The sequence below is a fragment of the Schizosaccharomyces japonicus genome (genome assembly GCF_000149845.2).
Source record: "Schizosaccharomyces japonicus yFS275 unplaced genomic scaffold supercont5.2, whole genome shotgun sequence".
Taxonomy (NCBI): Eukaryota; Fungi; Ascomycota; class Schizosaccharomycetes; order Schizosaccharomycetales; family Schizosaccharomycetaceae; genus Schizosaccharomyces; species Schizosaccharomyces japonicus.
This window is the reverse complement of record NW_011627861.1, coordinates 1,552,391-1,568,199: the sequence shown is the minus strand read 5'-3', so window position 1 is coordinate 1,568,199 and position 15,809 is coordinate 1,552,391. Positions and strand designations below refer to the sequence as shown.

General features: G+C 43.6%; 7 protein-coding genes across 7 annotated transcripts; 4 read left to right on the top strand and 3 right to left on the bottom strand.

The window, feature by feature from the left end:
• Positions 1-145: 145 nt before the first annotated feature.
• On the top strand, positions 146-1,835 carry SJAG_03656 (glucosyltransferase Alg6; the record flags this gene model as incomplete). The annotated part of the gene is made up of 5 exons (XM_002174757.1): positions 146-634; positions 694-1,018; positions 1,068-1,401; positions 1,471-1,594; positions 1,635-1,835. 5 exons carry the CDS (start codon positions 146-148, stop codon positions 1,833-1,835), a joined length of 1,473 nt encoding a protein of 490 aa, XP_002174793.1.
• Positions 1,836-2,123: 288 nt separating this feature from the next.
• Positions 2,124-5,552, bottom strand: SJAG_03655 (rho-type GTPase activating protein Rga1; the record flags this gene model as incomplete). Its single annotated transcript, XM_002174756.1, has 1 exon — positions 2,124-5,552. One exon carries the CDS (start codon positions 5,550-5,552, stop codon positions 2,124-2,126), a length of 3,429 nt encoding a protein of 1,142 aa, XP_002174792.1.
• A 639-nt stretch (positions 5,553-6,191) lies between these two features.
• SJAG_03654 (U3 snoRNP protein Nop14) lies at positions 6,192-10,277 on the top strand. Its single transcript, XM_002174755.2, has 2 exons — positions 6,192-6,415; positions 6,493-10,277. The coding sequence occupies exons 1-2, from the start codon at positions 6,263-6,265 to the stop codon at positions 8,836-8,838; spliced, it is 2,499 nt and encodes an 832-aa protein (XP_002174791.1). The 5' UTR covers positions 6,192-6,262; the 3' UTR covers positions 8,839-10,277.
• SJAG_03653 (thioredoxin reductase Trr1) lies at positions 8,940-10,455 on the bottom strand. Its single transcript, XM_002174754.2, has one exon. The coding sequence runs from the start codon at positions 10,237-10,239 to the stop codon at positions 9,265-9,267; it is 975 nt and encodes a 324-aa protein (XP_002174790.1). The 5' UTR covers positions 10,240-10,455; the 3' UTR covers positions 8,940-9,264.
• Positions 10,456-11,348: 893 nt separating this feature from the next.
• On the top strand, positions 11,349-13,502 carry SJAG_03652 (high-affinity import carrier for pyridoxine). The gene has a single exon (XM_002174753.2). It carries the CDS (start codon positions 11,624-11,626, stop codon positions 13,145-13,147), a length of 1,524 nt encoding a protein of 507 aa, XP_002174789.1. The 5' UTR covers positions 11,349-11,623; the 3' UTR covers positions 13,148-13,502.
• SJAG_03651 (F-box protein Pof7) lies at positions 13,238-14,753 on the bottom strand. The gene has a single exon (XM_002174752.2). The coding sequence runs from the start codon at positions 14,491-14,493 to the stop codon at positions 13,489-13,491; it is 1,005 nt and encodes a 334-aa protein (XP_002174788.1). The 5' UTR covers positions 14,494-14,753; the 3' UTR covers positions 13,238-13,488.
• Positions 14,609-15,658, top strand: SJAG_03650 (solute carrier family 25 member 40). The gene has a single exon (XM_002174751.2). The coding sequence runs from the start codon at positions 14,764-14,766 to the stop codon at positions 15,595-15,597; it is 834 nt and encodes a 277-aa protein (XP_002174787.1). The 5' UTR covers positions 14,609-14,763; the 3' UTR covers positions 15,598-15,658.
• The last annotated feature ends 151 nt before the right edge of the window (positions 15,659-15,809 follow it).

Here is a 15,809-nt window from a genome sequence, read left to right as displayed (position 1 = left end):
AGCTACCATAATACTAGAGTAAAAAACTGGATTCACGAAACACAATCTTGGGCTAATCCTATAGGTAGAGCGTTCCTTCAAATTTCCTTGAGAGCGTTATTTGTTTGCTTTTTCCACACGAGCTGTTCTTTAGGGTTAATTCAAGATGAACTCGCTACCTGATTCACCAATCCCGATTAAACAATTCGTTTCTCGGTTTAAACAGGGATCCACGAAACAGATGTACATTCCGTGTATTTCTGTAGTAGTGATTCTGATTCAATGGCTTGTTTCAATTGGTTCATATTCAGGAAAAGGTGCACCTCCTATGTTCGGTGATTTTGAAGCACAAAGGCATTGGATGGAGCTCACATTACACGTTCCTATATCACAATGGTACTATGAAAACTTGGAATGGTGGGGACTTGATTATCCTCCGCTGACAGCTTTTGTTTCTTGGCTTTTTGGTATCATTGGTAACTATTTGGGTGATCCTGCTTGGTTCGCTTTTGAAGCTTCTCATGGCTTGGAAACGGAGGGACTTAAGTTGTACATGAGATCTACTGTTATAATTTGCCATGCTTTAGTCTTGACACCTCCGTTAATTTTCTATTCAAAGTGGTGGACCCGTCGGATTCCGGATTTCGTTGAAAGAGTATGGATAACATGCGCCGTGTTATACTATCCTTAAAATGTGTACTAACTACGATTTAGAATGCTGTCCTGACGATGGTTTTATTGCAACCAGCTCTCATGCTTATCGATCATGGTCACTTCCAATACAACTGCGTTATGCTTGGTCTTGTAATGTATTCAATTGCTAATTTGTTGAGAGATCAATATATCGCAGCGGCAATCCTGTTTTGCCTCTCTGTTTGTTTTAAGCAAATGTCTCTTTACTTTGCGCCAGCAATCTTTGCATATTTGTTAGGTCGTTGCATGAAGCCTCGATTTAACCCCCTGCGACTTTTATCTCTTGGCTTAACTGTAATCTCGACTTTTGCATTAAACTTTTTGCCCTGGTTATATCTTGATTATCGTAAGCAAATTCCTCCAGGTTTTACATCGAATTTTTCCCTTCGCTAGAGGTCTATTTGAAGACAAGGTAGCGAACTTCTGGTGCGCTATTAACGTTATCATCAAAATTCGAAAGATCTTTTCGTTGGAACAATTAAAGTTAATTAGTCTGATATTCACACTGGCAGCTATCCTTCCATCATGCGTGATGCTCTATATGTATCCCCGAAAGAGACTCCTTGCTTTCGGTTTCGCCAGTTGTGCCTGGGGCTTCTTCTTGTTTTCTTTCCAAGTCCACGAAAAGACGGTGCTGCTGCCTTTAATGCTTACTACTGTTCTTCTCTGTCATGGTTTAGCAGATGTTAAATCTTGGGTTTCGTTGGCCAACAACTTGGCGGTATTCAGGTATGGTTTTAATTTCCGAGTCTGTATACTCTAGCATTTACTACCGTTTACTAACAATTTAAAAAACAGTCTTTGGCCATTACTGAAACGCGACGGACTTATTCTTCAGTTCTTCGTATTAGTTATGATGTGGAACTGGTTGGGACGGATGATTGTCTTTTCTAAGAATCTTTTCTTCCGATACCTTCAAGCTGTAAGTTTCTAACTTAATTCTGTGATTCTAACACCAGTAGTCATTTTATGTTGCTATGATTGTTCTTCTTTTGACTGACATATTTGTTTCGCCTCCCGCACGATTCCCTGATATATGGGTTGTGCTCAACGTCCTTGTCTCCTTTGCTGGATTCGTGGTAATTTGGCTCTGGTTGATCCTTCGTATGCTGCATGTAACAAGCAAGCTTTCACACGACCTGAATATTAAAAAGCAAAACTAATTATTATTCAACTCCCATGGAGGAATTAATACTTTACTTTACCAAGTTCTATCATGACAGCGACATACAAATTACAGACCGAAGGAAATCCTTTAGAAAATATGATGATAAACGAAAGTAGCTAATGATAGAAAGAAAGACAAAAAACAACTTTACCGAATGGAGGAAACGATGGAATGGGTGCCGTATTAGTACAGAGCCAGTTGACTCGTTAAGACATTCGAATGCACAAGAAACGGGATATTGTTTGGGTCCGCAGGGTTTGCGGATATGATTGGAGGATATAGTCTAAGAGGTGTCAAACACGGCTTTTGCAGAAACCGTTTGAATATGGTCAGCAATGACAGGTTCACCAGGAACGTTGCTTTCCGAATAGGAAGCTGCTGGTGCCATCTCGCTTGCAGTCGCAACATTCGTTTTCATCGATGTTGCGACTTTTCGAAGAGGTTGACGCTTCCGCTTTGTAGAAGCTACTCTCTTCGGGCGAGAAGACTCGTCTAACCGTATCTGCTCCAACAAATCCTCGCATCGCTTCGCAAGTTCTTTTGAACTCCAGTCCGCAGTTGATGAAAAGAGTGCAGGATCATCCAAGAGAATATTAATTTCAGTAGGGACCAAACAAAACCGCTCATTATGCTCAATTAATGAATGAACAGCCTCAATAGCAAGGAAACTTTCATCAACAGGATCATTGCTCTTCGAGTAGAGAATGTTGGGGGTAATTACTGTTGCGAGATTATGAATGTCCATTTTGCTACCAAGGTCATCATTAATGTGAGAGAAGGACGCAACCCAATACAAAAATCCAAAAATTATTTCCATAGTATCACGGTGACTTTTTGGAAGAAGACATATAGTAAGATGAAGAACTCGTAGCCGGTCTTCCTCCTCTTCAAGTTTGGAAGATGTAATAAATAAACCAAAAAGCTTAAATGTTAAAAGGGGATCCGGTAATTCACGTAAAAACTTTTTGAGCAAGGCGGCTAACTGGATAGAGCCTTCATTTTCAAAATGGACACTTTCCGGGGTGTTGTCAACTTGATCACTGAGCTCCTTCAGACGGCGAATATTTCCGTTCTTACGAAACACGCCAACCACAGACATATCTTTCTGTTTCATGATTTTGAGAGTGTCTTCAATAAACTGCGGGACCCGACTCACTCCGCCTTCGTGAGCCAAGCTTGATTTCACGCCGTTACGTTCCACTAAAACGTCAAGAGGAACACCAAAGACACCTTTTTTCCTCATGTTTTTACGATCACTGTCCCGGCTTTTGAATGCTTTTCCAAATTTCTCCCAAAATCTTCCCTTCCGTAAGTCGCTCATTTCCATTAGCTCATCAAGAGAATAGTAATCTTTCACCAAAGGATGTAGTGTCAGGACTGCAACATGCTTGGTAAAAAGCAGTTGCAGATTCGTGAGCTCTGTAAAGCGACGTTGGGGAGGGGTAGCGGGAAGCGAAAGGCATTGCTGATCGCCCGTTCGGACAATATTTTCAGATGCCTTCCGAATGGAAGAAGCTGCAAAGCTGGGCATATGACGAAAAGCATTAGGACGATGTTCGCGATTACGCTGTTCAGCAATGACTTTGGGGATGTCGTCAAGTGTGAATGCTCGACAATCATCGTACAGTTCTAACGGGGGTTCCTTTTCTTCAATTGTCTTCGGAAGTTCGTGAGAATTCGAAGCTTTAGGTCGTTGTTGAATATCGGGTGTAATTATAAGTGAAGTGGATTTCGTAGGATGATGTCCCTTCATTCTGGTAACTGGGGTCGAAATGTCAGGCACCAGAACACTTTGAGAACGAGAGATATTGCGTGAAGATTTCAACCGGCGCAAATCGTTAAGTGTGGATGCATACTTTTTGAAAGTATCAACACTTGATTCATCATTTTGAGTGCTTCGTGAATCGGATGAGCTAACAACAGTGGATGAACTGAAATTGACTTGCTTTAGTTGCGATGTTGGTTTAATAGGCGCAAGAGTATTGTCAGCCAAAATTCGGTAAAGTCGGGCAAGAGCAATTCGCAAAAGGTAGGTATACTGAGTAAGACGACTAGCGTATCTGAAATGGCAATCACTAGACTGCAAATCGGGGTCCGTGAAGCAAAGGTAGCACTGGATTTCCTTTTTTCGGTCATTCCATCTTGCCCAGTCAAACGATCCAGGTTTGGTGTATTTACAAGAAGCACAAGAAAGGCATTGAATGTGGCATCGAATGTCTGAGCAATATACGCAGTCTTCCTCTAAGGCTTGATGGCAAATGTAACATAAATCAGATTGTGCATCCGCATAAGAAGGAGGTATTTGAAAACGTTTCGTCGAATAACTTTCATCAAGAAGTCGTGAATTCTCAATAATAAGAAGAAATTGAGGGAGTGCAGCTTTAAACTTGTGATCTTGCTCAAGGCGCAAGCCACCAGTCAAAGATATTCTTATCAACAATTTAAGATAGTGGGCCAAACCGGAAAAGAGTGAAAGAAACTCTTGCACAGCAGAGACTTCACGTAGTTCGGTTTTATGACATTTGGCTATTAGCGCAAATATAGATACAAGCTTCTTGCACAATAGCTTAGCCTCACGAATATAAGGCATACCCTTCGCCTGATGTTTAAACAAATTGTGTTCCAATGAATCAATTCCCTTAAATAAAACCTCAACATGCATAATAAACTTTTGAACAACAAGGACACATTTCATAAAATCACGGTTGGAAACATGAAGAAGCATATCACTAATGCAGGAAGCTGTGTACTCTTCATAGGCGGACAAAGTCCGCCATATATGAAAGATACGCTGTTCCATCTGCTTCTCGTGTTTTTTGTAGAGTACGGAGTCCTGTTCATCCTGATCAACCAACGCACCGTCTGATACATCTTGTTTCCCAAGAACCTCGTCAGTAGCAGTCGGGAGCTTCACATTCCAGAATTTGAAAATCATATGGCAGGGAACATGCCAACTCTGAACTGTACCATTACGAAAAACTTCGACGAATTGACGAAGAATCGGTCCTCGACAACCACAGCAGCGTGAAGCAAACATTGTGGAGTAATGATAGTGACAATACACATTTCCATCATGTTCGTAGTAGGAGTCATTCGGCCCAAATATCGTAGAACACAATGTACACGTAAAATGTTCAATATGATACTTTTTGTTTAAGGCAGTAATGTAGTAACCGCGCAAGGCCATGCCACAATTCGCACAGAGCAAGTCAAGTCGGCGGAAATAATCCTTCTCACAGAGAGGTATTTGGCCTGTATGATCTGCACTTTCTGTAGGAAAGAATTTTGTAGCAACAGGAACACCACAGTCATAACACCGAAAACAATCCAAGTGGAAAATGTCGTTTAGCGCTCGTACGTATTGACCAGAAACAGGAAGTCCACAACGCCCGCAAATTCTCGATGAAGTGGTTTTTCTCGACCGTATCGGCTTAGACTCCGTTTTCCCCGTGAAAGACTTGCCTCGTGAACGCACTAGCATGCTGCGTGAGCTGGGATAATGATTTATTGGCGCTGGAGAGTCTGGTCGTGAGGAACAATGACTATCTGAACGCATGTGTGTAGCTGTTCGAGCTGATGTGGCTCGAGAGTTACATTTCATACTCAGAGAAAGAGACGAAGTCTCCGCACTGTAGTCAGTCTCTCGAGAAGACAGTTCACGTCGTACCGTGGCGGGCTTATTTTCTTCAGCATGATCTTCGTGACTACTCATGCTCACAGATAGAGACTAAAAACAAGTTGAAGAGGACAGTTGCTGTCCAAACACGCGGTGCTAGCAGAGCTGATGATCGTTACTGGCACGAATACCGTATAAAATGATTCTGACGCTGAAAGCTCCGCCAGCACAAGGCTCCTTGTATAAACGAAAGAAAGCCGGCTATGGTTTCTAATATTTTCTTTTACAGCGGAATATATGCTTTATTAAAGAAAAATAAAAGAAACTCGAGCTTTCTTAGATGAAGTTGGTTGTGGTACAAACGTGGTGGTAGTCGTTGTATAGCTACGAGCAGCGTGGTCGTTAAGGGCGTCAGCAGGCACAGGTGAAATGGATGACTATATATAGGCGTATGCAACCAAATTACAATTTGTTTTTATAATTTTTATATAGCGCAAGAGACTGCGCTTGTCGAGGCTTATTACTGCATGCATGACTGTGCACGGTTATTTTACTATTTTTCTACACCAAAACAAAAGATATTTCATAAGTTAATTATATAAATTGAATTGTCTTTTCATGAAGAACACAAATATTGATTTCAATGTGGATGTTTATTTTGACTATTTCGCATAGTTTTCGTACACCGAAGCTGGTCCAATGCTGAAGCCTGTATAGCATTAAGCTCTGTAGTAGGGAAATTCCTCACCTCCACCAACTCCATCAGCCTTGGAGAAAACTCTTTACTTTGGCCGAATCTGTTCAAAATGGCTGGAAAAGGGTCTCAATTGAAAAATTTAAAACAATCTATTCGCCAAACTGGCGTTTTCGATGCCCGAAAGGGCAAGAAACACGTTCGCCAGAGAGGTTCTATGAGTCGGGAGGAGAGAGCTTCTAAGCTGGATAAAATTCATTCTGATGTACGTTGTAATCGTTGGTTTAGGTTTTCAAATCAGCTGTTTAAGAAGTAGAGATGAATTCAGCTAACAATGTTCAGTTTAATCGATTTGATCGCCAGTACACGCGTCAAAAATTCGAAATCATTAATAAAAAGACGAAGGGTACCGAAGGACGGCCCGGCATCAGCAGAGGTGTTGGTGAAGAAATCAGAAAACGAACCATTGGCGAAAAATTAAAAAGAAAAAACAGAACAGGTGCCATCGTCGATCGTCGTTTTGGCGAAAATAATCCACTGTTGACGCCAGAGGAGAAGATGCTGCAGCGTTTCAGTCTTGAACAAAAGCGTCAGCTTGCTTCTTCAGAGCTTACCTTGGCCGACGAAGAGGTGCTTACTCATGGTTCTCGGCCTCTTTCAGAATTGGAAACTTTGGATGACCATGCACGTTCTGACGACGATATGGATATGGACGGTGAAATTGTTCGCCGTGCTCATTTCGGTGGTTTTGATGAAGATGAGGAAGAAGACGAAGGCGGTGAGCGGAAAAAGACGAAGCATGAGGTTATGCAAGAAATCATTGCTAAGTCAAAGCGGTACAAAGCAGAACGCCAAGCCGAAAAGGAGCAGCTTGAGGAGGAACGTGAAAAGCTTGATGAGGAAATGGACGATATTCAGAGTCTGCTTTCCAACTACGCTCGTGAGACTCGTAAATCGGCTGGCAAGGAAGTCAAACTGGAGCCCACGAAGGAGGATGTCAGATATGACGCCTTTGTGCGCGAAATGGTTTTTGATCGCCGTGCTCGTCCCTCTGAGCGGACCAAAACGGAAGAGGAGATTGCTCAAGCCGAAGCTGATCGCCTTCGCGAACTTGAAGAACAGCGTTTGCAGCGGATGCATAATGCAAAAGCTGGTTATGCTGATGGTCGTGAAGGCGACAGCTTGGAGGACGACTACGTTCCCGACGAAACAGATAACGTTTTTGGTTTCGGTGAAGGTTTGACTGCCAAGGAAGACGATGAGGAGTCGTTTACCGGTTTCCAGAGTGGATCTGAGTCTGAAGAGAGCGCAGACGATGAGGTTGACGATGAGGCTACTCACAAGAAATCGTCGAAGGGAAAGACGGTCCGTTTTGCGTTGGACGAAAAACCGTCGCGGAAAAATGGCGGCAAAAAAGAGCTTGCATATACGTATGAGTGCCCTCTTACACATGCACATTTCTTGGACATGCTTGATGGATTGAACGTCGAAGACCATGATACAGTTATCACTCGCATTCGCACACTTCATCACATGAAACTTCATCCCGAAAACAAGGGCCGACTGGAGAAGTTTGCGATTGTGCTTGTGAAACATATTCTTTACCTGTCGACCCAACAGTCCATTCCTTTTGGAGTCATCAATCAAGTAGCACAGCATCTTATGCGTATGGCCGAGACTTACTCCTTGGCCATCGCCAATACCTTTCGTGCAGTGCTAACAGGCATGCAAAAACGTTTGGCAGACAGCTATGCCGACAGTGAAGTGACATTTCCAGCCAATTATGATTTGGTATTCCTGAACACTATTCCCTCTATTTTCCCCACATCCGACTTAAAGCATCCAGTTGTTTCCCCAGCCATGCTAATTATGGCTGAAAGTATCTCACAAAGCAAGTGTCAAACACTTGCAGATTGGACCAGAAAGATGTTCCTGGTGAATTTGTTTGTTAAGTATCAACGCATAAGCAAGCGTTACGTTCCTGAGACTCTAAATGCTATCGCGCAACTCCTTGTTGTTCTTTCCCCGGTAGCATTGGAGAAAGCTCCTGGAGCATTCCCACTTACGGCACAGATTTGGTCATCAGGCCAAAAGCATGAGTTCGGCATTCAGGATATCTCGTTGGATGCCCCTACTAAAATTTCCCTCAATGATTTGGGAACAATGGAAGCGCTTGAGCTTCAAAGCTCCCTTTTGCTTGTTGTGCTGAACCTAGTGAAAGGTACTGCTGATCTGTTCAATGGTCAAGCAGCTTATCTTGAAATGTTTGAGCCGATACTGTCACTTCTCGGTATCTACACTGAAAACGAAAAGCTTTTACATCCCGAGTTGGCCGCCCATCTTCACACTGTCCATGATCATGTGAGCAAACTCGTTGAAAAGGCACGCGAACTTCGCAAGCCATTACAGTTGCAACAACACCGTCCCATCGCCATTTCTGCCCAATTGCCTAAGTTTGAGGAGAGATACACTGTGGAGAAGCATGACATGGATGCAGAGCGTAACGAGCTCAACAAACTGCGCGCTCAACACCGTGATGCTCGGAGAGGCGCTATCAGAACTCTTCGTCGTGATGCTCAATTCGTTGCTCGCGAGCGGTCCAAGGAACAACGTGAAAAGACCAAGGCTTACAATGAAAAGATGCGCAAACTGGAGAATCGGTTGCAGCATTTTGACTCTGCTGTCTAATTTATCAACAGTTCATGTTTTATTTTTGGTTAAATCTATTGGGTTACGGATAAAAGGGAAGGAGAATATTAGAATTATAGCTAAACGAATGGCTACTTTTTTCTATTACAAAAAGCCTCTCGATTTCATTTAAAACTTACGGGCGTCATTAACATGGGGGATGGTATTGAAACTAAAGGAAGGTATAAAACGAAGAAGACTTTGAAAACTTAACCGCTTAAAAAAAAGGTAAACAAAAACAGAAGATATTCTTAAAGCATCTACATGAAAAGGAAGGTGCTATCTATTTTATACGGACGCAAGGGAGGAGAGAATCATAATCAACCAAACAAAAGAAGGATGCGAAAAGGTGAACGGAGCAGCAACCAGAATTATCCGTTTATCATCAAAGAAAGTGCAGTCTGCAATTTCATGTTATTTTTTTCCTTAATTTCCTTCTTGTTCAGCCTCGAGCTCCTCCAAGTAGCGCATAGCCAACAAAGCAGCTTGGCAGCCGCTACCAGCAGAGGTAATGGCTTGACGGAAGACACGGTCCTGGACATCACCGGCGGCGAAGAAACCACGAATGCTTGTACGGGGAGTACCGTCAATGGTGTGCACATAACCGTCAGCATCCAACTCAACTTGGCCCTCTACAATCTTTGTAGCGGGGATGTGACCGATGGCATAGAAAAGACCGTTAACAGCCAAGTCGGAAGTAGCACCGGTCTGATTGTTCTTGATGACGATGTTGTTAAGAAGTCTGCCGTCACCCTGAGCCTCGACGACACTGGTGTTCCAAACAATCTCGACCTTGGGGTGGTTCGTCAGACGCTTGGCCATGATAGGGGAAGCACGAAGCTTGTCACGACGGACGAGCACGTACACCTTGCTGCCGTACTTGGTCAAGAACAAGGCCTCTTCAGCAGCAGAGTCACCGCCTCCGACAACAGCCAAAGGCTTGTTACGGAAAATGGGAACGGCGCCATCACAAACGGCACAAGCAGAAATACCTGCCTGCCAGTACTGCTCCTCACCCTTGACATGGAGACGCTTGGCACTAGCACCGGTAGCCAGAATAATGGTGTCAGCGGTTTCGGGCTCTTGGTCCTCGGCACCCTCGAGCCAGAACTTGAAGGGACGAGCATTCAAGTCAAGCTTCGACACGGTTTCAGTGATGATTTCCGTACCGAAACGCTCGGATTGTTGACGGAACCGTTCTGTCAATTCCGTACCACCAATAGCCTCAGGGAAACCAGGGAAGTTCTCGACCTCGGTTGTAGTAGTCAACTGACCGCCGGCAGCGATTCCATTAGCCAGCATACCCTCGTACATCGTAGGGTGGACCTCACCACGGGCCAAGTAAATTGCGGCAGTGTGACCAGCGGGACCGGATCCAATAATGACAACTTTACGGTGCATCTTTTCTATAACGATTTGTTCAAAAGTTTCTGAGTTGAAGTTGTGCAGACGTCGCGTTTACCTGGTGTGTGCGTGTGTGTTCTGTTACGACTTTATGTTGTGTTGGCGGGGTGACTAGCCAGCCTTTATACTTTTAGTCAGGGCCATTGATGTGTCATCCTGATGACTCAAAATGTGGTCCAGATTTGCAAGAGTCAAGTGGAACGAGACTGTAACGAGCGGCAGTGAGAGGTAGTGAGCGGCTATGATTTGCATCGAGTCACGAGGTGTAGCGAAGCGAGGCGAGGTCTAACGAAATGCAGTGAACTTTGACGAACGTTAGTGTAGTGCGGTGACAAACTTTAGTGAGGTTCAGCAGAGTTTGGCGAATTTTATCGAAGCTTAACGATGTTCAATGATGCAGTTTTGTGCATCGCGTTAAATTTGATAACGAGCTTTTGTGATTTATATAGAACACTATAGTGTCACACTAAATCGATTACCGATAAATACCGCACAATAACGCACATTTGTTTCCCACAACCCCCTTTGGTCGCTACACCAATTCTGCTGCACCCCTTTTGCTAGCGCTTAATGCAGCCCAGCACGGATTCGTGCATGGGATGATGGCCACCCGGGTACATTTTTCCACAGAATATCATTCATACAGCAAGTGATTGTTCATACTTAATATCATTGCCCCTCGGAACACACAACCGACGGTGGTCGCATTCCTGAACGCTTAAATTGCGCGATATCGAGCTCGTGCGACAGAGCGACCTTTTAATTCGCGTTTCATTGGACAACAATTCCCCCACAAAAAGTAAATTCACCTAGGTTGTCAAGCACCCGTGAAAAACAATTTCGGCGGTGATGAAAAATCCTAATAAAAACCTGGACGGAAAAGTTTGTTTGGCGGTTTGAGAAATGAGTTTTGTTTTTTGCTCTTATGCAACTCTGAACCCTCGTTTTTCGCCTGGCATTCCCCTTCTTCGTCCTTTTGCTGTCGCACATTTTCTTAAGCGAGCCAATCAGAAAATTAGCCGACCACGGTTTCTGAGTCCTGGATGCTGTCTGCAGGCGAAAGGATTTCGGCAACATGTAAAGTAGGATTTTCAGAAGGTATAAAGGCATTCTCTGCTGTCTGGAAGGTCGTCACTGGTCGTCACTGGTCGTGTTCTGGTTGTTTTTACTCGCTCGAATCGGCAACGAACTTTGCTCCTGCGACATTTTTTGGACTAATTCATACTTTAAAGTTCGCGACCAATACTGAGCTATTAACTTACAGCTTGAAGAGGAACAAGAGAGGAGAAGCTCAAAAAGGAAGTGTTCTGTCTTGTTAAAATAATTTTCGTTGTCTTTTCTGTAACGAATTTTCAGAATTCCATCTCTTTCATTGAACAAAATGGAGAAAGTCGGCACGAAAGTAGACACAAAAGTCGACTCGAAAGACGAAATCACCCCGGTGCATTCACCAATGGATTCGTTTTCCGACAAGCTGGACAAAAACAGCGTCGATTTGGAAACGAAGAACTTGAGTGAATTTCTTAGTAACAAACACCCTGCTCATCCTCAGAATTGGCCGGCCTGGAAACGCTGGTCGGTGCTTATTTTTTATAGTGCCATGCAGGCATTTGTGCTGTGGACGTCAAGCGCCTACGGAAGTCTCTCGTCGGCTGTGAGCGAGTATTTCCACGTATCTACACAAGTGTCCATGCTGAACATGAGTATGAACATCCTGGGATGTGGTCTGGGACCCATCTTTCTTGGTCCTCTCTCAGACATTGGCGGCCGGAAGCCCGTGTACTTGGTTTCCATGGTCATCTACATCCTCTTTAACATTTCGTGTGCAATTCCCAAGAACATCAGCCAGATGATCATTTCTCATTTCATCATTGGCGTCGCCGGCAGCACGGCATTGACAAATGTCGCTGGTAGTGTGGCCGATATGTTCTCAGAAGACGGATCTGGTATGGGTATGGGAATGTTTACCTGGGCCTGTTCGGTCAGTGCTGTTGGTTCGCCCATTGGTGCAGCTTTATACGAGAATCCGCACATGGGTTGGCGCTGGCTGTACTGGCTGAACATGATGGTCGGCGGCCTCTTCCTTTTGGGTCTTCTTTTTACGCCCGAGACGCTGCCGACACTAATCATTCGCAAGTACGAATTGGCTCAAGGACACTCGGTTGAGTTCATTCCTAAATTGACGACTAAGGATGCTGTGCGAAACATTCGTTTTGTCGTTACAATGGGTTTCCGCATCATGTTGACTGAGCCGGTTGTCATTGCTCTTGGTTGGTACAACGCTTTTGCCTACGGTGTCGGCTACTTCTTCTTGAACGCAATCTGGCCCGTGTTTGCCGGAGTGTACAAGATGTCGGCCATGGCCGCCAGTTGCACATATCTCTCCAACATTGTTGCTTGTTTGATCATCTATTTGTATCAACCAATCCAGGAGTACATTTACCAGCTTGACCGCAAGAAGCATGGCGGTGTTGGTAGACCTGAGGCCCGTTTCAAGAGTGCCGTTTGGATTTCTTTGCTCTTCCCTGCCGGTATGTTCCTGTTTGCGTTTACGTGCAGCGGTGGTCACCCTTGGATTGTGCCTATCATCGGTATGTGTATGCAAGCAATCCCCAATTCGCACAATTGGCTTTGCTGCTTGACCTACCTTACAGACGCGTACCCCGTCGTTGCTGCTTCTGCTGTTGCCGCATACACTCTCCCGAGTTATGCCGGTGCGACTGCCTTTGCCCACATCAGTATTGTCATGTTCGATAAGCTCTCACCCAAATGGGCCGTTGCCATTCTTGCCTTTGTCAGTCTTCTCATTCCCGTCCTCATTCTCTGTATTTACCTTTTCGGCAAACGTCTTCGTGACCGCAGCAAACTTACGGGTGACAAGGCAATTCGCTATCTCCCTCATTAAAACGGACGAGTACTACTTGCATGAAAAAAGCACAAATTCAATTGAGAAATGTGCTTCCCTAGCATCCGTTCAACGCCTACTGATATGTGTATTTCATTTTCCCCTTCTTGTTTACGTTTGACCTTTTTTGGTTTCCTGATAAAATTCTCAAAACATGTTATTTTTTAATTTGAGAGATTCAAAATTAGTATAATGCTTAATAACGTTTTGCCCATGTTTCGTTTGTACGAAATTATAACTAACAACATGTCGAATGCCGGGAAAGAATAATGTTGCGGACAGTAAGAGGATTACAGAAAGTGAAGTATGGCGTTTTGTTACAAGTGGAAACACTTTTAGATTTATTCTGTGAGAGAATAGCTTCTGACCTTTGAGAAGAAATAGTCACGATTCTGAGTCAAGGGAAAATCAATCTTCTCAGATGTTTGTGTATGAAGGGAATAAAATGCTAACCAGTGTAATCGACGACCACGAACTTGGAGTTCTTGAACATTGGTGTAGCGTATGGATGAATTGTAAGATACAACCAAATGTCCCGAAGGAGACATTGACCATGTGCCGACTTTTGCAGCAACTTCTGCAGAACTGAAACCAGACGGTGTGAATAAGGTTGGGACAAATCGGTTCACAAGACGGACGATGTCTTTGGGCTCGCTGGGGGATTGGTACACGATACAGGAACCATCGGGATAAAAACGAAGATACCGATAGTAAGTGATGAGATGAACGACCTGGTTCCAACCGGTATCACTGGTTCCTTCACGAAAGTAGCGACAACGATCAATGTAACAGCCATCATACCGAATTCTTGGTTTCTTTCGGAACATGTACTTCCATGAATTGTTGTAAGATTCTTTGACCTCCTGTTCTATTGCATGCAATGGCTCAAACCATTCATGATCCTCAACGCTGTAGTAACAAAACTGTTGATATAGTATGTCCGACCGTAAAGCGGAAGCAAATCTACGAGAGACGAGTGACAGTGTGCAAAGCTGTTTCACATCTGACATGGATCGAAAACAGTGTTGAAGAACTATAAGCAGGACTTCTTGTGGGAGTTTTTCAATTGCAGAAATAATGCGATGAGTTACTAGCTCATCGGGTGCGTTTACCTCTGAAGAGTCCACAGACTTTGTTTTGTCATCCTCTGTAAAAGCAGTTCGTCTACCTTCGGCCAGTTTCAATCTTTCCAATTTTCGGTACACCTCTTCTACATCTTCGTGCGATTTGTGTGCCTGTCTGTATTTTTCTAAAGAATCCGAGAGCTCTCCTTGTTGCTCGAGCTTGATAGCAGAGGAATAGAGCTCAAGAGCATTTTGTAATTCCGGTGAAATCTGACCTTCCATGAGTCCATCTGTTCTGTAGGAGAATTTCTATCGGTGCAAATGTATATATTAACGGGACAATAGTCGTTTCAAGTGAGTTTTATGTATAAGTTTCAGTATATATATAAAATAGAAGTGCTGGTTATATAGCAAGCCAGACCAGCATAAACTCCCAAGTTGCAAATATGTCAAAAAAGCAACTTGATGAGGCTCAAGTGCGGATTCCCGCAGCCATTGTCGGCTCTTTTCTAAGCTGTGTAGCTAGTAAGCTGAGTTGATTGTGTATAAAGAATGTCATTTGCTAACATGTTGCTTCTCATCACTGCAGTGACTCCATTTGACGTAGTGAAAACCCGTGTTCAGACTCAAACCTCAACCTTGCAATTCAAAAACATCGGACAGTTTACCTCTAGAATTGTCCGGCAAGAAGGATTTGGTTCATTATTTCGAGGCTTGAGTGCTGCCCTATGTCTTGTCGTACCTTCGGCAACTATACAGCTTACTAGTTATGAATGGCTAAAAGCAAAGGTTTTACCGAAAGATAAAGCCTGGGCACCGTCTGCTGCTGGAGCTTTAGCTCGGGCATGTGCGACACTTCTTGTTGCCCCATTTGAATTGGCCCGGACACGTTTGCAAAGTTCGCATCATGCGAACCAGACACGTATGCAGGCGTTCCGAAACGTGTCACGAGGAATTGTCACCGGCGTATCTGAGAATGGAATTCTTTCTGCTTGGAGAGGCGTTGGTTTAACATTGGTTATGAATATTCCGTTCAGCAGTATCTATTGGTACAGTTATGAGAAACTTCGGAAGACCTACGACCAAAAGTTTCATTCCAATGGAAACTTTATGGAAAGCTTCATTTGTGGAGGTCTCGCGGGAACTTTTGCAAGTATTGTGACTCATCCTGTAGATGTTGTGAAAACGCATCGACAAATTCAAGGTGACTTAGGTTATTCGCAACCGTTACAAAGAGTAAGTGTCATTATTCGAACATTGAATAAGCAAGGTCTCCGAGTATACTTCAGAGGAGCAATTCCTCGATGTATAAAGATTACTCCATACTGTGCTATTATGATCGGAACATATGAAGCTATGAAAGGACTACTTAGAAAGAAAAATTAGATAGAATTATTAGACTTTTTTGACAAAGCTTGTAAAACTATAGATATACGGAGGAAGGTACAGGCATATAGATTTTTGTATATACCTGAAAAAGATCAAGAACAGTTGTATGAACAACACGCTTAAAAATAAGAAATTAAGTAAACATTCTATTTAGGCATATTAAGAGGAATTACTATTTTTTTATCAATTAAGTCCTAGGGTTTCGGGTT